A 23541-nucleotide genomic window follows, 5' to 3' on the forward strand; every position below is an offset into this window, starting at 1 on the left:
CGCATCCATGTAAATTCAAATGGATTGGACCCCAAATTCCATGCGTTAAAACACGTACGCACCCAATGTGTCATCCATGCAGCCCAAACTGTTCATAACCTAATGAAACTAGCCAAATTCCTCAATTTTGTTCATTTCAACACTCGTCAACCTACATGACACATTGTGTCCAAATGTCTATGCAAGTTATTCTTCTAGCTCTATCTTCTCTGACTATAAATATTCCTTATCTCATTCTTTATTTCATCATCCAAAGTGAAAAATTCAAATCATGGCTACCACAATCAAATCACGATTTCCACTTTTGTTGTTGCTGGGAATTATTTTCCTGGGCTCAGTTTGTGTCTCTTATGGCATTGTGGGTGAGCAAGAGGAGCGACACCCTGGACAATGGAAACCTCCACATGAGAGGGAGGAAGACGAACGTCGTCCTGGAGAATGGAGACCTCCACGTGGAGGTCGTCAAGAAGGCCAAGAACAACGCCCTGGACAATGGAGACCTTCACATGAAAGGGAGGAAGATGAGGAAGACGAGCATCAGAAACGTCGTCCTGGACAATGGAGACCTACACGTGGAGGTCGCCAGGAAGGCCAAGAACAACGCCCGGGACGATTTCCAAGTGAAAGGGAGGAATATGACGAAGACGACCGTCGGGAACGTCGTCCTGGACAACAGAGACCTACACGCGAAGGTCGTTGGAAAGGCCAAGAACAACGCCCTGAACAATGGAGACCTTCACGTGGAAAGGAGGAACGTGAGAAAGAGGAGCGACAAAAACATCAACCTGGACGTGAAAGGGAGAAATGGGAGAAACGAGAAGATGAAGAGTGGAGAGGTCGCCAACGTCATGAAGATCCAGATGAGAGGGCGAGGTTGAGGCATAGAGAGGAGAGAAGGCAAAAGGAAGAAGAACATCAGAAAGGGGATAGACCTTCACGCACACCTTCACGTCGTGAGCGTGGAGAGGAGGAAGAAGGTTCTTCAGAGTCAGAAGGAAGAAGAAACCCTTTTTTGTTCAGGTCTAACAGGTTCCAAACACTCTTTGAGAACGAAAATGGTCACATTCGTCTCATCCAAAGGTTTGACAAACGTTCAAACTTATTTCAAAATTTAAAAAACTACCGTCTTTTGGAGTACAGAGCCAAACCCCACACCATCTTCCTCCCCCACCACACTGATGCCGACTTTATCCTTGTAGTCCTCAGTGGTGCGTAATTATTTTATTATGTTATATTACTATAACATCTTGCATTGTTGGAAGAATTTGAGTTCAACATCCATTAATGGTAGTTTTTCTTCTTCATTTTACATACATAACTAATTTGTTTGTTATTATATGTGTATGCAGGGAAAGCCATACTTACTGTGTTAAATTCCAACAATAGAAACTCGTTTAACCTTGAGCAAGGTGATACTATTAAACTCCCTGCGGGCTCGACTGCTTATCTAGTTAACCAAGACAATGATGAGGATCTTAGGGTAGTAGATCTCGTCATACCTGTTAATAGGCCTGGTAAATTTCAGGTAATATATATAATGCTAAACTTTTCCTCACATGCACCACATATATAAATAGTTTACACCAATACTAGTTTTTCTATTTCTAACAGTTGATCATTATCCTTCTTCTTGTAGTCTTTCGACCTATCTGGAAATCAAAACAACCCATCATACTTTCGCGGATTCAGCAAGAGTATTCTAGAGGCCTCCTTTAATGTAAGCATGCAAGCAGCACATGTTATTTGACTTAATTTGTATAAATTGTCATCAACTCTTTCATATATATTTATAATATATAACTAAAATAAATTGTGTTCTTGTTTCTATGGGTGCAAATATAGACCGACTACGAGACCATAGAGAGAGTTCTCTTAGAAGAGCACGAGCATGAGCAGCAGCAAAGGAGAGGTCGTAAAGGGAGACAACAGAGCCAAGAAGCTAATGCAATAGTCAAAGTGTCAAGAGAACAGATTGAGGAACTGAGGAGACATGCCAAATCAAGCTCAAAGAGAAGCATATCCTCTGAGTCTGGACCCTTCAACTTGAGAAACCGCAACCCCCTCTATTCCAACAAGTTTGGCAAGTTCTTTGAGATTACCCCAGAGAAAAATCCACAACTTCAAGATTTGGATATATTTGTCAGTTCTGTGGAGATCAATGAGGTAATAACATATATAAACAACAAAATTCGACAGCTCTAGTAGAGGACTAATCATGCTTGGAAAACCTGAGTTCGTTTTTTAAATTGAAAAGTTTTTGGTCAAACATTGCTTACATTTTAATTGAACTCTGAATTATCGAGACCCTAATTTTCTTTTTTTTATCTAATTATGTAAACAAATTTCTGTTGAAAATTTAGGGCGCTTTGATTCTGCCACACTACAATTCTAGGTCCACTGTAGTATTGGTGATGAATGAAGGAAAGGGACACCTTGAACTTGTGGGTCACAAAAGTGAGCAACAAGAGCAACGAGAGCAGGATGAAAAAGAGTTGAGAAACCCTGAAGTGCAGAGGTACAACGCTAGGCTGTCTCCAGGCGACGTTGTTATAATTCCGGCAGGTCACCCAGTAGCCATAAATGCTTCCTCGAATCTCAATTTCCTTGGCTTTGGTATCAATGCTGAGAACAATCAGAGAAACTTTCTTGCAGGTATACTATGTAACATAACTAAATTTAAATATTGATTGATTATGTTATGCTTAGTTGAAGATATAGAAAATATTTAACTATGGTACTTTTTTATTTGGTGAATGAAATTTTAAAGGTGAGGATGACAATGTGATAAGTCAAATAGAAAGGCCAGTAAAAGAGGTTGCATTCCCTGGATCTGCTGAAGAGGTTGATAGGCTAATAAAGAACCAAAGACAATCTTACTTTGCAAATGCTCAACCTCAACAAAGGGAGGAAGGAAGCCAGAAAAGAAAGGGTCCTCTGTTATCAATTTTGAGCACTTTGTACTGAGTATAATAATATGTATGTATAATAATAATATGCATGTAAGATGTAAGAGCTAGGTATCTCATAATGAGTGAAGAATGTACATGCAGGCTCTAGTAACTATAATAACTTGAGCTCCACTTTCTGCTATGAATAAAAAAGTCTTGTGTTTCATTATGTGAGAATGAATAACTCAGCATAATTGTGTGTTCATAAACTATTTCCAACTACTATTTCAAGATGTTGGGTACCAGTACCTAGTGTCCGATCTCTCTCTGTATAGGGGATGATCCATTTAAGAACACATTGCTATATGAACAATCAATAGTAACAATTACAACCAATTTGTTATGTCTCCTTCGCCACATCGTATAATTTGTTCGGCTGAAAGCCCAACTGATCTTTTTCAAAGATCAAACTAAACTCAATTTAATTAAAGATAGATTATCAATTGGTTACCTATTTCCAATTTTAGATTAATTAATCATATTTCCCAGCTTCAACTCAATTATGAAACCTATAACTAATCATACATTGATCAAGCATAATCATACACTCAAACTGAAACAATAATTAAATGTGAAGAGAAAAAAGACATTGAATGACTAGAACCACTATAGAGGCAGGGGGCTGTGATTTGTGTGAGTAAAGTATTGTTTTTTAATGCCAAACAAATTTTATTAAGAAGGCGACCATATTTGTAGTACCTTGGGACGATATTTGTGTCAGTAAGTGAAAGGGAACTACTAAAGATAGATCTTTTCTAGCAAAACCATATATATATATATATATATATGTCACGATCCGTTGACACCAAATCTCAACCATTAAATTGGTTTAATCTAAAGGCTAATAATTATTCACTTAATAGTGCACGGTGAGATCAAATTTATTTTATACACCTTAGTACCTCCTGTATTTTTTTTTTCTCATCCTTTCTCTCACCGTACCGTAACCATTATTTATGAGCAATAACCTCCTTGTTCTCATTCTTTCTCCAATCGATTGGATATTAATTTTATGGGTATCAATTTTATCTTTTTAAAATCATTAATTTATAGATTGGAGATCAATTTTATCAATAACCTCTTATTCTCCAATCGACATGGAAAATCTCTATGAGCAATTTTATGGAAACGTGATTTTGAAATTCGTCAGTGTTCTTCTGAATATGGAGAATCAAAAAATTGAAAAACCATGGAAGAGGATGACAGTAAAACAGAAGCTTTCCTAGATTCACAGCATGGCTTCATTGCAACCTCATTCATCCCTTGATGAATTTACATAGCTATAATCTTGATACACGATGCACTTTTTTATTGGCATAGATCTAAAACTGAATTTACAAAGGAATTTACAAAGGACAACACATGTTGTGGCAGAACTTGGTTATTGTGTAATTGAAATCCATGAACATAAAACAAATGCTTCCACCGTTTGCTACTTTGTTTCCCTTGTTTCTCATAACACACTCAACGACAGAACGATAGGTAGAGGAAAAACTCACGCTAGTTCACTACACCAATAATCTGTGCCTTTAGATTAAATAGATAGACGGTTGAGATTTGGTGTCAACGAATCCGTTGACACCTGGTGTTAACGAATCTTATCTCTCTCTCTCTCTCTCTCTCTCTCTCTCTATATATATATATATATATATATATATATATATATTTCTCATATAATTTAGTGGTTATACTGACACACCGTAAATTAAGGAGAAGTGGCAAGTTTAGAGTTTAAAGAGCGTATACACATATTAATCAATATCTATGGAACTATCAACCGAACTGCAGCAAAACTTTTTTTTTTTTATAATTAGAGGGGGGAAACTAAGGAATACTTTTTCATTTTCATTTTTTTGGAGGATTTTATTTCTTATTTTTTAAATTATAACAATGAAAAAGGAGAACGTGAATAAGAAGATAATAAAAATGAAAAGAATTACAATGTAATTTATTTATTGTGGTAACAAATTACAGTGAAGGGGAAAGAGGAAGAAGACATGGATTGATGTTGATACATAGTAATTCTTGTGAATGCCTTGTGATTCATTTAATCTATTATGCTCATCATGTTGCCTCATCTCCTTAGGTTTTCCATTCTTGATCGGATATCATCACCTTTGGGTGCTCGGCGAGGAGAAATTGTCAAGGCCTCCATTTTTGGTTGCATATGATCAATTTTGGGTGCTTGGCGAGGAGAACTTGCCCAGTTTTCCATTTTTGGTCGCATATGATCAAATTTGGGTGCTTGGCCGGGAGAACTTGCTGGAGATCCAAATGAACCGTGCCTCCTTCCCGTTGTCGACACTGAAAAATACGAGATTCACTTCCATAAGTTTACTACCACATACATCATTAATTGAATGAATTTAAAAAATAAAATTTGTTTATATTTACAAACGGAGGGAGTATCATATTTAGGCAATCATATATGTTATACTATTGATCAGAGAAATGTTGCATGCAGCGAATATATTTTCCAGAAAAGATCACCGATAGCACAATTATAACTATAGTTGGGCCCATCAATTTTATTTCCATCCACCAACTTCCGTGAATTGTGGCCATGAGCATATTTTCATTGGTTACCAACGATTTCGCGAGAACTTCTTGAAAAACAACACCTCATGATGAATAGCACTCCTCTATTAATTAACATGTAAGTGTTTATAATTGAGTGCTTTATTTGGAACTATAGTTGCGGATGTGTATGAGTCTCATGGTTTGGTAAAATTTCCATGTTACAACTTTTTTTTGTAAATGGTACAAACCATGGATGATATGTTATCCAGTAAGTACTTAGAAAGAACTCGTTATTAATTAGCAAATCATTTGAGTCAATCGATCCTCCCAACCCAAAAATATATTCAATAGAAGCAAACATTTTATTAGTTAAATAACTATGGACAATGTAAGAAAATGAAACACACATTCAATTATATAACGTAATATAGACATGAAAAAAATGATAGTACTTACTTAAGTTACTTTCCCACATTGGAATATATTGACATCCTTTTTTACATAAAGGATCTTTAATGACGTGGGGAAATACACTTGCTCTATAGCAATAATCGTAGCACTGTTGTGGGGTCTTTCTTTTCCCTTTCATGCCAATGTCTTCCCATTTCCAACCATGAGCAGTTACAAGGCATGCCAACAACAACAAAGCAACACATTGGTTTTTCATTTCTTTTTCAAATTATGTAAAACTTTGCTTTGTTGTTTGTTGGAAATTTTATGTATGCTTTCCTCCTTCCCGATTATTTCTTGTGCACTATGGCAAGTATATATACATGTGTATGTGAGGCTCGTGAGCCACAAATAATGTCAATGTACGTTGCTAAATTATTGGCTTCTTCTTTGCCTGTCTATTTTTAATCACTTAAAAATAGAATGAATTTTGTTCTCACACCATTCGTTTGTTTGAGATTGGTTTGTGCTTATTCTTTAGCTAGGACATTTTTTTTTTTTTTTTTAATCAGTAAATATTATTAAACGCCATCCTCGCAAGACGTAAGGTATGGACGAAACAAGATACAAATGGTGCCGCATATAGACGGTACACCATAACCACCAAACAAAGCCCCTGAAGATAAACCTACCAAAACACATCACCACCTAAGACAGACACCTTAACAGAAACAAACCCTGTAAACACAGTATCCACAACCGTCCATCGTCACTACTCACCTCCAAATAACACCCCTCGAAATAAAACTCCCATACTTCAACACCCACGCCGAGCCACATTCGAAAAGCTCCTAATCGAATGAACTTGCAGCTTCTGCAACCTCTCGACATCCGATCCACCGAAAGAGCACAAAACAAAAGCCAAAAAACCAACTTGAGCCAAAAAGCTGACTCCCGATCTCGAATCAAAAGTGATCGGCCCACCAGACTTTAGAACCAAATCAGCAGGGCACCCCTTGCCCCCGGTACACCAGAGAACACCATATCAAGTCAAACAGGATTGCAACTAGACACCAACTCTCGATCTCGAATCAAAAATAACCGGCCCATCGGACACCAGCAAACAAATATAAGATGGTAGACATGATATGTGATTGGTGCAAACAACAAAATAGTCACAAGGAAAAGGCTCAACCACAACGGGACACGCACCCTCCAAACACCCTAAACACCTAAACAACCCAAAAGCGCCAACAAGAGCAAGTGACGACAAACATGGACCCGTGAAATAGAGGTTGTCTCCAAAGGGAAAAAAAAACCAACAAGCACCTACTTCCTCACCTAAACAACGTCTGCCACCCCCTTAGGTAGCTCCGGTTTGCAAACCAATCCGACTCAACACTAACCCCCACTCTCAGCCACTGACACCACCTCAAATAACAGACACACAGTGACCCTTGAGATGGTTTGCCACCAAATCAAGCAAAATCTGACTCTACACAGCCACCGGCACTAACAACCACAACCACCACGATCCTTACGACAACAAACGATCCGGGAGTTCGGTGTGGGTTTGTTGTCATATTATTATTATTGAATGGATATAATATGTTTCCTGCAATGTGAAGTTTGTTATTATGACAAATAAGGACAATTGATAACAGCCTTCTGATTATGATTAACAAAATTAACGGTTTGGATTTATTTTTAAAAATGTGCACGTGCTTATCGTAGAATCTTATATTGTTGGTGTTGGTTGAAAATATACACATTGAATAAGTGTTACATTCCTTAGAATTGTAAAGGAGGAAAGATTAAGACTAAATATATGAGTTCTAGTTCTTCATTACAAGATACATCTGTTGGAAGCACTTTAAACTTTATATCTGACTTTCTTCTTTTCTATTGTACTCTTATGTTAGAGTGTTGTGAAATGTACTTAAGTATTTGCTTTGGAGGGTGTGAATGTATTGGAGCCAATGGGTGTTCGAGAATAGTCTATGTGTGTTGTACAGACTTTTAATTATACTAATGTTGCAACTTAAATCACATAGCAAGCACTATAGCCTGGTAGTAGATTCTATTCTACATAGATACTTCCGCGGATTTGATTCCTTTGTGATCTTCTTTACATTTAGGGTGCGTTTGATCTGCTAAAAAATGAAGGACAAGACATGATAACTCTAATAATACGGAGTTTGGTTTGTAAAATTGTTTCAAAGATAAGACAAATCAGACGCAAGGGACATAACACAAACTAAAAAAATTTCCCTCACTAAACCATATCACAACCTTTTTTCCCACGTACTAGTTGTCTAAAATACCAAAATAACATTTTGTCCGCCAAAAACCGTCTAAAGTAGTTTTTTGTTGTTGATCTTGATCACAAAATGAAAGTAGTTGATTGGGATGAATAGCTTGTGAAATTCAAATCCTATAAGCTAACCGGAATGAACGTGATTTTGGTCATTGAAATTGTATTATTTGTATAGATTGATCCATTTAGACTTAGTCTTTATATTTGTAGAATATTTCTTCAAATAATGTCAATAAGTTTAATCTGTTCACCAAAATATTTCTTTAAACTTCAAAACTGAATAAAATAACAAAAACTTTATTCCATTCTCTTACATATATTATTACAGATACTACCTAAATGTGGGGTATGAAATAATCTATAAGTGCAAATTCAATGTAATAGCCACACTGCAAAAAAAATATATAGCAACAATTTATCTAAGTACATCTGCACATGATATATGCCGAACACAGAATCTAGTAATATTTGAGAGCAACAAATCCCAGTGCAATCAATAGAACAGTAGGTGAGACATTGTAAGATGTAATGGCAGATGATGGAGTCAAAGATGAGCGGCCACTTCCCGTTGTTGACACCGATGGCGATGGCGGAGTCAAAAGAGGAACATTTGTGTCTTGTTGTGGTGCCAGAGGAGATGAAGTTGGTGAAGCTGGTAGGTCAGAAGATGCTGCTCAAAGAAAAATGTAAGAGTTGGATGTTAGTAACACATTAAGAAGCTCTTAGCAGTATGAAAAGTTTAAACATGTATAAGCTTGTATTATAATAGAATAGTGTAATGCTAATAACCTTGAGGACTAGGGGTTGGAATAAATCCTGAGGGAGAAGATGCAGGTGAATGAGATGGTCCTAGAGCCACTGGACCTGTGAATATACATCAAAATCATTATAAAGATTAATTCAAACGAAAAATAGTTTAGAGGAATTAAACCTACAATGTTACTAGATGATAGATCATGCTAGTTTCATTTCTTATTTAGCATGATTCGATTTCTAAGTAAGAAATGGAATTCACATTTGTTAGAAAATATTTTTGTTAGGCATTTTAGAAGGGTTTATGTAAGAATTTGTGTACAAAAATGATTGAAATTGAAATTTGGCATTACCAGGAGCAGGAAGTGGTGAAGCTGAGGCTGCAAAGTAATGAAAAGTAACATATTAGCTTTATTATTGAGAATAAAATAACAAAATTTACTCTACAAAGTTACATACAAACACAAGAAAAAGATTTAAGTAGTTTTCTTTTTGTTTTTACCTTTGCATTGAACTGGAACACCAGGCATGTTACAAGCACGGGGGAGAGAGATAGCCAAGGTTCTATTGATTGGAATTTTGAAGGGAACACTTGCAGTTACAAGGAGACACAAACAATTCATGCCACTACTTGTTAGGGACTTAAGAGCACCACAACATTCAGTGGTTGGTGAGGTGCCATTAGCACTACTACCTGTAAGAAAACCCATACAAGGTGTGAAGAGAGTGCTTATTGTAGAAGGATTACATGGGGTGTTGATTTGTGCATTGGCTGGTCCAGCCATGACAATATTAATGACCAATATTATAGCTAGGTGACATAAAGCAACAGAATTTGCCATGTCTAATTGTGTACTAGGAATTTGTACTTTTGTAGAATCAAGAGAAGTTGTAAAATTGGGTTTGGAATTGGAAGTGTTAAGGTTGTGTTAGAACAGGAAGATGAAAAGGGGATTTATAGATAGAAGACATTGATAAAAAGAAGTGAAGATTATTAGTATGTATGATGGTTGGTTAAGAAGTTCAACTACCATATCTAATCAATGCGAAATGTAAGAGTTTAACTGATTTAAGTAGGTAGGATTTGCATGATGTGGCATCTGCAGAACACAATTTGGGCTTTGGCTAAGCATTTTTAAATTAAATTAAATGTTTATAAAGTGGCATCCAAAATGACCTACTTTGATTTAGCATCACATATTTTTGGTATTTGCTCAAATTATTAGATTACTTAAACATTGGTCAAAGTCAAATGATTATTTTATTAGTTCAGCTGCCCAGGAGGATTACTGAATAGTTCAATTTACACTAGAGTTCTAATTCCCTTTCTTTCTTTCTTTCTTTCTTTCTTTGATTGCTATGTTTTTATATTGGGCTTTCATTGTATTTCCCATGCTTGCCTTCCCAGGATTCGTCCCTTACCTCCCCATTTTAAAAAAAATATATATTCATTGTAGTATATAATTTTTTTACCCTTTTTAGTTTTAACTATTTGATTTCTATAGTTTTTCTTTTCAGTATTGGGAAAACTCAATTTGGAGTGTTGGGGAACGTATGAATTTTTCAAGACAAAAAATACTAAGTAACTGAAATTTGAAGCATGTGAATTTCTTTTTGGAAAAAAGCATTATAGAAAAATTAAATTTTTTGAAACTTTCAAAATGTAAGATTTTCTATGTTTGTTTTTCTGTGTTTTTTAACCTTCCACATAATTATTTTATCCAAAAAAAAAATCTGTGAATATATCACTGTCATTTAGATAAGTATTCAATTCATATAGACATGGCTGGGATGAAGGTTTTTACATTGTCGGTTTATATAACCGTTAAATTGTTAAATGTTTGACTTCAATCATAATTAATTACTTCTAAAAATAATTACACTTATTAAGAAAAGAAAAACATAAGAATTTAAAGTATAGTTTTTTGTATTTTCTTTGAAAAAAGTTTTATAGGAAGATATAAAAACAATTTTCATTGGCTAATAGTTATGGAGAAAATGAAATTGAGAGAAAACTGAACGTAATTTGTATTTAATTTTATGAGAATAAATAAAATAAAAATTCTTGGAAAAGATGATTTTTTTTTAAAAAAGAAAACATATTAAATATGATTAAAGTTTGTCTTTTTTACTTACATTTTAGGATAAAGAAAATGAATTTTTTTTGCTCACATTTTAGGACGGAGGGAATAACTAATTGTGTTTTGTTGATAATATCAAAATTAAACTCATGATAATGAAATTTGAGGTGCTACAACAATGGTAAAAAGTTAGTTGTAACTTCAAGGTATTAGTTAAAGATAAGTAACATAATTATTAATTTCTTGGTCTCGGTACTGGATTCTCTACGGTGACTGCAGGTCCAGTAAATTTCATGGCCATTGAAAAAAATTAAAGTGTAGAGAATTAATACGAAAATCAGAAGAGATAAAGTATCTAATAATATTGATGTTGACACTGCACAAAATTGTAGAGATGTTCTAGCAGGAAATTCATTCCCCTTTGTCTCACATTACGAATAGGTGGCAAAACAAGTCATCCCGCCTCATTTTCGTCTACTTCGATATTATTGAGTTTAAAATGGGGCGGACAACCCAATTTAATTGATCGCGTTGAAACGCCTATCATGCTCAGCCCCTTGGTGGGACATAAGATTGACCCGTAAAAAAATAGGCATTCGCGTTTCATAAAAATAGCATCAACAATCAACCACAAAAAGTGTAACAAAAAATTATCCCCTATAACATAAACATACATTTACGGTGGCTACCAAATAACCAAATCAGGCATGATACATTATCTATACCCTGATCAAATATTTAAAATCAAAAAATACATAAAAATAAATTAGTGCTCTAACAATAACCTCAAAACAGTATAGGTTGAATTAAATTCAACATAATATTAAAATAGTCCAACTATCTCAAACAAACAAAATAAATCCACTACCAAATTTAAATAAACTAAAAAAGGTGGCAAAGAAAAAGATGTTATTTTTAAACTCATCCAAGAGGCAAAGCTAACCCATTCTATTCCAGCGTCACTTTTGAGTATTTGAAAAAAAAATAAAGATATATTAAGTAAAGGTCATAAATACCCTACAATGACAAATGTGGTACGAGTAATAGTCATGTAAGTACAACTTATTTAATTGAAAATACAATATTATATATGGGTTGAAGTTTAAACTCCAAACTTAAAACTTCACCATATTTACAATGTGTGAATTACAATCACTACTAGTCTATTTGACAAAATATTTAATGAGCTGTGAGAAACAAGTAATAATTGGAGTAAAGGAAAACATGTGTACATGAAGAAGAAAAAAAAAAAAAAAGCAAGGGCACTTTGGTCCTTTTATAAGATAACAAGTTCATTCTCTTGTTTCTTTGCATTGTTGATGGAAAGCATTTTGCTAGGAGGGCCACCTCAACCAATCTTTCCTTTCATCATATAGGAGAACCTAATGACACATATTTTGATAAACTTTCCCTTATGCTACTTTTCGTTGTGGCACATTCTTTTGAAATAAACAACGCCTAAAAGTGATAAAAAAATACGAAGTCGATGGTATTATGAAAAAATATGAGTCAGACAAAAATGTCCTCACCAATATACTCATTTCGAAATAAAATATAAGTAAAAGTCGTAGTTGAAAAATTAAGGTATTCGATTAAAAATTTAATCTACATATACACCAACTTTTCAACTATCATTTTTACTCATTTCATTCCGAAAGAAGTACGGTAGTTGATAATATTTTAATTGTAGTTTCTTTCTTTCATTATTTAGATAAAATTATATTCTTTAAATGCATTCAACTGATGACGAAACTATATTTTATGAGTTTATAGAAAAAGGGCAACATTAAGCGTTATGCACGGTAGGTTTAGGTGATTCTACCGACAATGAATTTGTACAAGTGGTACTTAAACCCCTTAAAGGAATGGTTAGGAGTTCAATTCTTGTCTTTTTGGGTATAAAAATCTATAAGGTTAGATGCGGGGAATCCACTTTGTGTGTTCCACATGTTCCTCTATGAAGATTATCCAACGACGATCGTGAAGACATCACTTGAGATGATGAAGACGTACCCACTCTTTGGCCAAACTTTTCTCGACGGCATTGTTTCCTTTCTCCCGTTCTTCCTGTCAACACCGAACCAATTTCTTGTCGTCGTTTATCCCTAGAGAAGCTCATGGTTGACAGTAGTGAATAGTATGTGTGTTTGGATTTTCTTTGTTTTCATAGAGGGTGAAATTTACTGTTGGAAAGTTTCAACTTTTCCACCATCAAAAAAATTATTTTAACTATTAGATTAAATAAAGAACACACTTTTATCGTACATCCACACCACAAGATTTTTTTCAATGCCTTCTTCCACCGTCATCATTTTCTCAATTTATGTAGCATTGTAACTTAGTTTTTTCATACCTTCTTCCACCGCCTCTCCTCTTTGAATTGAAACATTATTAGCAAGTTTAAATCGTTGAACATCTCTCACCTATATATCAATATTATATCTAGATGAAATCTGCTTGCTGGAAAAGGAAAGTTGAATTCTGGAAGAAAATAAAATCATGATTTGATTTCTATTTTAATTGTTAACTTTGCCATGAATTTTAAGATTTGAGTTCAAATTGGGGGGTTTTAGTGTGAATTTCATATATGTTACACTATCAAATTATCAATAGATGTTTATTTTATACTAAATCGGAATTGGTTTTTAAGTTGTTTGTTTTGTAAGGAAATTGTTGATTTTAGTATTCATGTTTTCAATATAACAATATTTTTTGTGAGATGAAAGGTGTAACAAGATCAACATGAGGGGAAAAAAGATAAGTTACAGTCCATGGTTTTTGAGAAAAGGTTAAGAGATTAAAGAGAATGGTGGTGGAAGAAGGTATGGAAAAAAAAAAATCTAGTGGTATAGATGTATGATAAAAGTGTGTTTTTTATTTAATTTAATAGTTAAAATTAGCTTTTTTATGATGAGAAAGTTTTCACCTTTACCATCTTTACTGAGATGACACTGTTTTTGTTTTTTTTTTATGACAAATTTGATTTCCTTCTGAGAGGTGGCATGATTTTGTTGGATGTGGCTAGATGTTGATTGTTGGTCACGTGACCAACCAAGAATTACTCTACTCTCACTAGAGTAAGTAAAATCCAGCTGCACTTGATAAATTTAAATATGTGGATATACTCAAAACCGTGAATAAGTGTGACATCACAATATTGTTCTCATCCCAAAAATTTCTCATACATTGATTTCCAATTTCCAAAGACAACATATCAAGTTTAGGAACACGTAGTTCTTCTTGTCTTAAGTAAAATTTTCAAAATCTTATTTTAGCTAGAAGACACAGTTCCCTCGATTTCAAGCTAAAGGTTGAGTCATCCACATAATCAACTCGAGTGGAACTTTTTATGTGCAATTTAATTTCATAGACTTATGGTTCTAAGAGCACAAGTTGGTATCTTTTCTTGGCTACGGTTCCAAATTCTACCACTGTGTCTTAAAGCAATTCTTTCTCTTCCTCACACACATTTTGAAATAAATCAATTAAACAATAAATGAAGATATTATTTACCATTATAATTGTTACCAACTACTTCATATTACCGTTCTTTGAATATTTTTATAACCGTTGCAACTTTTTCTTACCGTTGCACATATCTCTGAAGATTTTATTTACCATTATAATTGTTACCAACACACTTTTTCTTCTTTAGTCAAAAAAACACACTTTTTCATCTAAACATTTCATTTGCCAATGAACCCCAACCACAATAATTCTTGGTCCAACTACTTGCAAAATGGTGGCATTCCTCCATGCATCCAAAATCAACAAAATGTCTCCTACTTTGAAAATGCATCCAATAACCCAAACTCACATCATAAATCAAATTTTCAAAATCATACTTTTATCCCAAATCCACACATTGGAAATTATCCATATCATACACCACCTTATTCATACCACTATCAACATTTTTCATCTCAATCAACTAGTCCCACCATGTCTCATGAAGTTCAAATGAATAATAGTGGTGTCCAATTAAATGATCAAGAGATTGAAACACCGCAACCTTGCACAAGACCTATGGATTTGGCACGCATTCTTTGGGGTAGCGGGTTCAAACAACGATATCAATGTGTTGAACCAATCTGATGTCTTCAACAATGTTATGCAGGGGCGAGCTCCTGAGGTCCATTTTTCAGTTAATCGTACAGAATACAACATGGGGTATTATCTATCAGATGGCATTTATCCTGAATGGGCAACATTTGTGAAAAGCATCCCAATGCCACAAGGGGATAAGAGAAAATTATTTGCCCAACACCAAGAAGGTGCTCGAAAGGATATCGAACGAGCGTTTGGAGTTCTCCAATCCCGATTTGCGATCATACGTAACCCAGCTCGATCTTGGCACTTGGATGCACTTAAACGTATAATGGGTAGGTGCATCATATTACACAACATGATTGTTGAAGATAAACGTGCAACATATGGTGGAACCTTTGATTATTCTTATGATCATCTAGGCAATGGCCCGACTGCACCACCAGATGATTCTAATAATGATTTTCAAGAGTTCTTGCGTAGAAGACACAATGTTCGCGATAAGCAAATTCATCGACAACTTCAACAAGACTTAATAGAACATATATGGAAACATTTTGGGCATGAGAATATTCACATCTAGAAATTATTTTAAATGTTGATGTATTTTTTTAACGTTTATGTTTTTTTTTTTAATTTTGTGCTAGTAGTTTATTTTAACGTTTATGTGTTTTTTAGCGTATTTTCATATAACTTATTTGTGTCAAGTAGTACGTTATTTAATATATTTTTATTTGATTTTATTTATTTTTTGGATATTTTAATTCATTTTGAGTATATTGTGAGATACATTTTATATATTTTGATTATACATTTTATATATTAATGTAAAATATAATTTGAAATATATTGTAAGATTAGTGGGACCCATTATAAGTTTTGTAAGAATGGTATGGATGTTTAGAAAATGTAGTTGAGTGGTTTAAATAATTGAAAAGTGTGAAGTAATATAAAGTATTACTGGGACCCATTTATACCACCCATGTAGAGTGGCATGGATGTGGGTGCTCTAACCAGCTTCCACTTTTAAATTTTTTGTACTTCACCCACGTAATAACCTTCCTTCTCTTTCTCCATATTTATCTATTTATTTTATGGTTTAATTGCACTTTTCCCCCCTATAGTTTGCCAATTGTGCGATTTTGCACTCCATAGTTTTAAACGAGCGATTTTGCCCCCTATAGTTTTCCCCCTTTCTGATTTTATGGTACCCATGACATTTAGTGTTGATTTTTTATCAATTAATGTGTGCCACGTGTGTAATTCCATTTTTTTAAAAATAAAAAAATGGTATTTTTAGATTTTGAGAGAAGGGGGCACGTGATTTTTCAGATTTTAAGAAGAAATATCACGTGCCTCCTTCTCTCAAAATCTGAAAAATACAATTTTTTTTATTTTTTTAAAAATGGAATTACACACGTGACACACATTAATTGATAAAAAACAGACATTTCAGCACTAAATGTCATGGGGACCATAAAATCAAAAAGGGGGAAAACTATAGGGGGCAAAATCGCTCGTTTAAAACTATGGGGTGCAAAATTGCACAATTGGCAAACTATAGGAGGAAAAAGTGCAATTAAGCCTTATTTTATTTTATTTCCCTATAAAAAGCAATCTTAGCTATAGCTATAGTAAATCAATCACAAGGCAAAATTTCATTAAAAAATTTCCAATGGCACTAGTAAAATTGACTATGGGTCTTGTTTTTGTTACATTAACTTTGCTCTGTGCAGGTGTTACGGCACAATCAAATTGCACGGATGCGTTAATGAGTTTGATGCCATGCCTAGGCTACGTCAGGGGGAACTCACCAACACCAACTGCAGGGTGCTGCACACAACTTGCTAATGTTGTGAAATCACAACCAGAATGCCTCTGCCTGATTATTGGCAGCGATTTAGGATCATCACTAGGGATCAACAAAACTCTAGCTCTTGCCTTACCTGCCGCTTGCAATGTGGAGACCCCACCCGTCAGTCAATGCGAAAGTATGTCATCAAAATTGAATTTGACTATAATATATAATTGATTTTGACATGTTTAATGTATATTTAAATTTGCGATGTCAGTTCACTCCAAGTCATTGAAACTTTGGTTAAAACTACTATTTATATCTTCAACAAAATTACTATGTTGTTTGATTTTGCTAAAATTGGTTGATTTTATAATTGATTGCTTCAATAAATGGACAATTGAAGAAAATGAAAAATAGCTCTAACATAAGTGCATGCACGACATTCATATTTTTCTGCTAATTAATTTACCCCTTCTTGTGTGTATAGCAGTAGCCAATCCACCAGCTGGATCCAGAACCGTGCCACCAACAGCTGGTGGCTCGTCGGGGGTAAATTCTGATAGCAAGATGGGGCAACCTGAACCAAGGAGGAAGATCCATAAGCCATTTTGGCTAAAGGATTTCCATTTAAAATAAACCAAGTATCTTTATGTTGTCTTTTTAGTGGACTCTTTAGCAATCAAGTGGCCAAGGCCCATATGTAATAAGACTATGGCCCATATGAAGGGTAAACTTAAGTATTTAAAGGATGTAACTTCTCACTCACATGTGTGGTAATGATAAACCTAGTGCATTTTTATTTGGTTAAATGCATCTAAAGGTCCTTTAAGTTTTTCGTTTTTCTCAAAGTCGTCCTTTAAGTTTCAAAAGACTCAAACAAGTCCTTTTAATTTTTGAATCGTTTCAAACAAGTCCTTTTAGTTTTTGAATCGTTTCAAACAAGTCCTTTTAGAGGATGATGGTGATGATTTAGATGATAGCAACAAAGAGCATTATCCACCATTTGTCATGCCTAAAAAGATGACTAATTTTAAGTGGGTGTTAGGAGCCAGATTTGGTACCAAAGATGAGTTCAAGGAAGCAATTACCAATTATGCTATCTACAATAGGACTTGTTTGAAACGATTCAAAAACTAAAAAGACTTGTTTGGGACTTTTGAAACTTAAAGGACGAGTTTGGGAAAAAGGAAAAACTTAAAGGACCTTTAGATGTATTTGACCTTTTTATTTTATATTTTCTCTTTCTGTCGTTTTCTTTCTTTTCTTCCTAGTATAACTTGATTGATAGGTAGTTACCGAACTTATCATCATTGGTGCTTTCATTCCCTTTCCCAATGCCTCCCAAACTAACCAACCCCACCACCCCTTGAGACTTGGACGATGCAATCCACTCTACAAACCAACGCCTTGATGAACTTATCCAAACAAAATAGCAGAATATACAAGTTGTGATCGGTGCAACCACACACACCTTCAACACCCGACTTGATAACCAAGATTCATCATGGATTCACGGTTTGCCAACCTCACAAGCATGCTCAATGAACGATTCGCAACTCTCGCCGCTCAAAACAACCCCACATCATCAACAACAACCATAACACCATCACCTAGACCAACTTAAGACTCCGTTACCACAACAAACCCAAACCTCACCTCACTTCGAGTTTCTCTTCCCAATACCCTCATACACTCTTGCCCTAGCCAGCCAACAATCAACCCAACTTGATACCAACCAACACCACCGTTTTCCATCATTGGTAACTATTACCAAACCCCACCCCATGGTTATTCCCCAGAGCCCCTAAACTATAACTCAAATTGTTTATTATTAATCATTAATTACTTTTTATTAAAACTGCCATTATTTACATTGAAAATTAGCATCTCAAATGGGACACATAATATAATATGGTTAAATGAGACTAATGTTTTGTATGGTTGATAAAAGAATGTGAAAGGAATGAATGTAAAAGGAATAAAAGTGAGTAAAAGATAGAAAGAAGGTGCAATGATTTTTTTATTGTTTGCGATGAGCAAAAGTGAAAAGAAATTGAAAGAAAATAAAGATGTATATTTAATAAATGACATAAATACCCCTACAATGATAAATGTGGTGAGAGTACTAATCATGTAAGTACAACTTAGTTGATAGCTAAAAAGATAATATTAGACATGGGTTGGAGATTGAACTCCAGACTTCAAACTTCTCCGCATTTAAAATGTGTGAATTACACCCACCACTAAGTTATTTGACAAAATATTTAATGAGGTGTGAGAAGCAAGTAATAATTGGAGTAAAGAAAAACACTTGTACGTGAAGAAAAAAAATAAAAGCAAGGGCACTTTGGTCCTTTTATAAGATAATAAGTTCATTCTCTTGTTTCCTCGCATTGTTGATGGAAAGCATTTTTCTAGGAGGGCCACCTCAACCGATCTTTCCTTTCATCATATAGGAGAACCTGATGACACATATTTTGATAAACATTCCCTTAAGCTACTTTTCGTCGTGGCACATTCCTATGAAACAAACAACTCCTAAAAGTTATAAAAATACAAGTAAAACGAAAATGTCTTTACATATATACTCCTTTCAAAATAAAGTATAAGTAAAAGTCGCAGTTGAAAAATTAATGTATGCGATTAAAAAATTTGTCTACATATACACCACTTTTCAACGATCATTTTTACTCATTTCATTTCGAAAGAAGTACGGTAGTTCATGATATTTTAATTTTAGTTTCTTTCTTTCATTATTTAGATAAAATTATATTCTTTAAATGTATTCAACTGATGACGAAACTATATTTTATGAGTTTATAGAAAAAGGGCAACACTAAGTGTTATGCACGGTAGGTTTAGGTGATTCTCTACCGACAATGAATTGGTACAAGCGGTACTTGAACCCCTTAAAGGAATGGTTAGGAGTTCAATTCTTATCTTTTTGGATATAAAAATATATAAGGTTAGAAGTGGGGAATCTACTTTGTGTGTTCCACATGTTCCTCTATGGAGATTATCCAATGACGATGATGAAGACAGCACCTGCGATGATGAAGACATACCCACTCTTTGGCTAAACTTTTATCGACGACATCATTTCCTTTCTCCCGTTCTTCCTGCCAACGCCGAAACAACTTCTTGTCGTCGTTTATCCCTGGAGAAGCTCATGGTTGACGGTAGTGAATAATATTTGACGGTGTTGTTGTTTTCACTGTCGTCATTTTTGTTGTTTCCGGTAAGGCCATGTTGGAGAAGTTGTTTTCTCCCGTGTTCTGCCTTTCTTTGTTTTCACATAGGGTTGAATTTACCATGGGAAAGGTGAAAACTTTCCTACCATAGAAAAACTAATTTTAACCATTAGATTAAATAAAGAACACATTTTTATCATACATCCACACCACAAGATTTGTTTCCATACCTTCTTTCACCAACATCGTTTTCTCAATTTATGTAGCACTGTAAGTTAGCTTTTTCATACCTTCTTCCACCACCTCTCCTCTTTGAATTGAAACATTATCAGCAAGTTTAAATTGTTGAACATCCCTCACCTATATATCAATATTATATCTAGCTGTAATCAATGGGCTGAAAAAGTGTGACATCACAATATTGTTTCCATCCCAAAAATTTATCATGCATTGATTTCCAATTTCCAAAGACAACATATCAAGTTTAGCAACACGTATTTCTTCTTGTCTTAATTAAATTTTTCAAACTCTCGTTCTAGCTGGAAGACACAGTTCCCTCAATTTCATGCTAAAGGTTGAGTCATCCACATAATCAACTCGAGTGAAATTTTTCATGTGCAATTTAATTTCATAGACCTGTGGTTCTAGCCAACTTCCACGTTCACCCACGTAATAACCTTCCTTCTCTTTCAACGTATTTATCTATTTATTTCATAGGTATGGTTAACGACGGTCCCCATAACACTTTTTAAGGATTCTATAAAAAAAAAAATCGTAAAAAAATCAATTATTTCAATTTCCAATATGTTGATTATACAAATTTTCACAAAAAATTACCATTTAAAGATCTTAAAGAGTGCTTTAACATTTCCCTTATTTTATTTTATTTCCCTATAAAAAGCAAGCATAGTTATAACGACAGGAAATAAATCACAAAGCAAAGTTTCACTGAAAGATTTCCAATGGCACAAGTAAAATTCAATATAGGTCTTGTTTTGGTTACATTAACCTTGCTCTATGCAAGTGGTACGGCACAATCAAGTTGCACGAATGAGATAGCGAGTCTCTTATCGTGCCTAGATTACGTCACCGGGAACTCATCAGCACCAACTATAGGGTGTTGCACACAACTTGCTAATGTTGTGAAATCACAACCAGAATGTCTTTGCTTGATTATTGGCGGGAAAGGATCATCACTGGGGATTAACCAAACCCTAGCTCTTGCCTTACCTGCTGCTTGCAATGTGCAGACCCCACCCGTCAGTCTATGCAAAAGTATGTCATTAAGACTGAATTTGTTTATAATGTATAATTGATTTTGACATGTTTTCTTTATATTTAAATTACTAGTATGTTGTTTGATTTTGCCAAAATTGGTTGATTTTAAATTGATTGCTTCAACAAAATCTTCGATGAATTGAAGTAATATTGCCTTCTAAATTGATTATAATTTGAAGTTAGAATTTGATGTTTAACAAAATATATTATTATTATTATTATTATCAAAAGTAAGTTTTTGTCACCGGAAAAAGTAAAACAAACACCAAAACATATTAGGCAAATAATATTAACTCTTTTCGGTCTAACCATGGCCAATACATGAACATTGAAGAAAATGAAAAATAGCTCTAACATCATTAACATAAGTGCATGCACTTCATTCATATTTTTCTGCTAATTAATTTACCCCTTCTTGTGTGTATATCAGTAGCCAATCCACCAGCTGGATCCAGAACCGTGCCACTAACAGACAGTGGCTCATCCGGGGGAAATTCCGTCAAGCTATCAACCCCTATGTTGTTCGTTACTTTTGCAGCAACATATATATGCTTCAACTTCCAGGACATACTGGCTTATTGTTTTTTTCGTTCATATAGATCTCCCATTTAGTTTCTTCTAATATATTCAGTTTTGTGACCGCAAGATATTTGGTTGTGCAGTGTTGCATTGTGTGGTCTTGTGAGAAACATTGATGTAGAACTGTGCAGTTTCTTCTCAATAATACTATTGAATCGAGCGAGAAAAATATCAATTATATTTAAAATTAAGAGAGTGAGAAAATTTACTACACATAAAATATTAATTATCTTCTTCATCATCATGTATTGATGTAATCACGGCTACAGTAAATATATAATAAAATCACTATTTATAAGTAAAAAACTACATTTTAGATTTATTCATTAAATGATCTATGTGGTCTTTATTATAAACCACGTACATCATTTAATGAATAAATCTAAAATGTAGTTTTTTGCTAATAATAGTGACCGGATGGTGTATATATTAACTTGATATGACGAAGGTACTCTCTCCGGTTTTGAATATAAGCAACAACAAAAAATAACACCTTTTATAAAGGAAAAATATTAACTAATGTTCCCTGGACACTCTTTAAAGACTATAAGTAGTAAGTATTTATGAAAAAACGTGTAATCAATGCGGTGAAAATTAAAACATTTAACTTTTTTAAAAATAATTGTTTATTTTATAATGCTTAAAGAGTATCTCAGGAGCACTCGTTAACAAAAACCCTTTAAAAAAATTAGTTGATATCATTTATTTCTTTCAAAATTATAAAGGATACAATTATACTTTTTAAATGATCCTTCATGAGAACTTGTTCCATGAAAAGAAAAGAAAAATCACATTAATTGATGTGTAATTTTGGAATAATAATATTAAATATGATACAAGTAGTTGATATTTGCTTATATTTAAGCCCATTAATTTTTTTGTTCTGTTATTATATTCAAGACAAGAAGAGAGTAATATTAAGGGAAATGCTAACAAGTGCCCTTAAGGACAGTTGTTAAAAAGACTAAAGAAAGCAATTTGTTTAGAATTAATGCATTCAACACATTGAAACTTGAAAAAGTAACTTATAATTTAAAATCAAGTAATTAATATTATCTTATCTTAAAAATGAAAAATGAGATCATTCATTTTCTAACAAGTATTAATAGTAAGTCAGTGTAAAACGGAGGAGTAAATACAAACTTTGTGTATACCATGCATGATCTCCATTTGTCATAAGGAAGCTCAGCCATTGCATGCAAAAATCACTGGAAATGAGAAGTGATTAATTGTAGGACAAAGTCGTACAATGATGTCACTTGGCTAAGACGAACATACAATTTGGATGCTAATCAATAAGTATACGAAAAAATTTGAATTTCCAATGTGTGAAAATATTTTGCATACAAAAACATTGAATTTTTTTATTTATTTAATATTCAAATGTTCAAGCTAAATCATTTCTAAATACAAAGTCACTAATAAATTGTGTCCGGACCATTTAATATGTTCTAGATCATTCAACCTCGTTTTGTGACATTAATGATGATTTAAGGTAGTTTTTCATAATTTTAACTTAGAAATTTTTTCTTTCTTTAGATGCAAAACTCACCAACATAGTTAAGAGAATTCGACAAACAATTAAAATATTTTGATAACAATATACGGCTTTAACAGACTCGTGAATTTCAAATGTTGA

General features: G+C 33.9%; 5 protein-coding genes across 7 annotated transcripts; 4 read left to right on the forward strand and 1 right to left on the reverse strand.

Annotated features, from left to right (window-relative positions):
* The first annotated feature begins 225 nt into the window (after window positions 1-225).
* Window positions 226-3117, forward strand: LOC25485180 (provicilin). Its single transcript, XM_039829959.1, has 6 exons — window positions 226-1208; window positions 1350-1525; window positions 1637-1717; window positions 1843-2163; window positions 2361-2652; window positions 2768-3117. The coding sequence occupies exons 1-6, from the start codon at window positions 272-274 to the stop codon at window positions 2962-2964; spliced, it is 2004 nt and encodes a 667-aa protein (XP_039685893.1). The 5' UTR covers window positions 226-271; the 3' UTR covers window positions 2965-3117.
* A 5429-nt stretch (window positions 3118-8546) lies between these two features.
* Window positions 8547-9871, reverse strand: LOC25485182 (non-specific lipid transfer protein GPI-anchored 20). The gene is made up of 4 exons (XM_013614359.3): window positions 9431-9871; window positions 9282-9308; window positions 8965-9039; window positions 8547-8845 (listed from the first exon to the last, which is right to left on the reverse strand). The coding sequence occupies exons 1-4, from the start codon at window positions 9768-9770 to the stop codon at window positions 8634-8636; spliced, it is 654 nt and encodes a 217-aa protein (XP_013469813.1). The 5' UTR covers window positions 9771-9871; the 3' UTR covers window positions 8547-8633.
* Window positions 9872-14994: 5123 nt separating this feature from the next.
* LOC112418665 (uncharacterized) lies at window positions 14995-15639 on the forward strand. The gene has a single exon (XM_024775129.1). The coding sequence runs from the start codon at window positions 14995-14997 to the stop codon at window positions 15637-15639; it is 645 nt and encodes a 214-aa protein (XP_024630897.1).
* A 1042-nt stretch (window positions 15640-16681) lies between these two features.
* On the forward strand, window positions 16682-17663 carry LOC25485183 (non-specific lipid transfer protein GPI-anchored 5). 2 transcript variants are annotated; one of them, XM_013614360.3, is made up of 2 exons: window positions 16682-17047; window positions 17342-17663. In XM_013614360.3, exons 1-2 carry the CDS (start codon window positions 16732-16734, stop codon window positions 17488-17490), a joined length of 465 nt encoding a protein of 154 aa, XP_013469814.1. In that variant the 5' UTR covers window positions 16682-16731; the 3' UTR covers window positions 17491-17663. The 2 variants fall into 2 exon arrangements, with proteins under 2 accessions (XP_013469814.1, XP_024632199.1); XM_024776431.2 differs by having other exon boundaries at window positions 16683-17047; window positions 17345-17663.
* A 3249-nt stretch (window positions 17664-20912) lies between these two features.
* LOC25485184 (non-specific lipid transfer protein GPI-anchored 5) lies at window positions 20913-22071 on the forward strand. Of its 2 annotated transcripts, none has more exons than XM_039829803.1 (2): window positions 20913-21320; window positions 21757-22071. In XM_039829803.1, exons 1-2 carry the CDS (start codon window positions 21008-21010, stop codon window positions 21933-21935), a joined length of 492 nt encoding a protein of 163 aa, XP_039685737.1. In that variant the 5' UTR covers window positions 20913-21007; the 3' UTR covers window positions 21936-22071. The 2 variants fall into 2 exon arrangements, with proteins under 2 accessions (XP_039685737.1, XP_013469815.1); XM_013614361.2 differs by having other exon boundaries at window positions 20916-21320; window positions 21754-22071.
* The last annotated feature ends 1470 nt before the right edge of the window (window positions 22072-23541 follow it).

The sequence above is a fragment of the Medicago truncatula genome, chromosome 1 (assembly GCF_003473485.1).
Source record: "Medicago truncatula cultivar Jemalong A17 chromosome 1, MtrunA17r5.0-ANR, whole genome shotgun sequence".
Classification (NCBI taxonomy): Eukaryota; Viridiplantae; Streptophyta; class Magnoliopsida; order Fabales; family Fabaceae; genus Medicago; species Medicago truncatula.

Bases quoted from the DNA above. Each gene is read 5' to 3' on its own strand.
- LOC25485180 (XM_039829959.1), top strand. From the start codon at position 272: ATGGCTACCACAATCAAATCACGATTTCCACTTTTGTTGTTGCTGGGA. The intron at 1,718-1,842 runs GTAAGCATGCAA...GTGCAAATATAG, and splicing joins TTCTAGAGGCCTCCTTTAAT to ACCGACTACGAGACCATAGA. The intron at 2,653-2,767 runs GTATACTATGTA...GAAATTTTAAAG, and splicing joins TCAGAGAAACTTTCTTGCAG to GTGAGGATGACAATGTGATA.
- LOC25485182 (XM_013614359.3), bottom strand. From the start codon at position 9,770: ATGGCAAATTCTGTTGCTTTATGTCACCTAGCTATAATATTGGTCATT. The intron at 9,309-9,430 runs GTAAAAACAAAA...ATTACTTTGCAG, and splicing joins TGTTCCAGTTCAATGCAAAG to CCTCAGCTTCACCACTTCCT. The intron at 9,040-9,281 runs GTAATGCCAAAT...GTATATTCACAG, and splicing joins TTCACCACTTCCTGCTCCTG to GTCCAGTGGCTCTAGGACCA.
- LOC112418665 (XM_024775129.1), top strand. From the start codon at position 14,995: ATGATCAAGAGATTGAAACACCGCAACCTTGCACAAGACCTATGGATT.
- LOC25485183 (XM_013614360.3), top strand. From the start codon at position 16,732: ATGGCACTAGTAAAATTGACTATGGGTCTTGTTTTTGTTACATTAACT. The intron at 17,048-17,341 runs GTATGTCATCAA...TTGTGTGTATAG, and splicing joins ACCCGTCAGTCAATGCGAAA to CAGTAGCCAATCCACCAGCT.
- LOC25485184 (XM_013614361.2), top strand. From the start codon at position 21,008: ATGGCACAAGTAAAATTCAATATAGGTCTTGTTTTGGTTACATTAACC. The intron at 21,321-21,753 runs GTATGTCATTAA...TGTGTATATCAG, and splicing joins ACCCGTCAGTCTATGCAAAA to TAGCCAATCCACCAGCTGGA.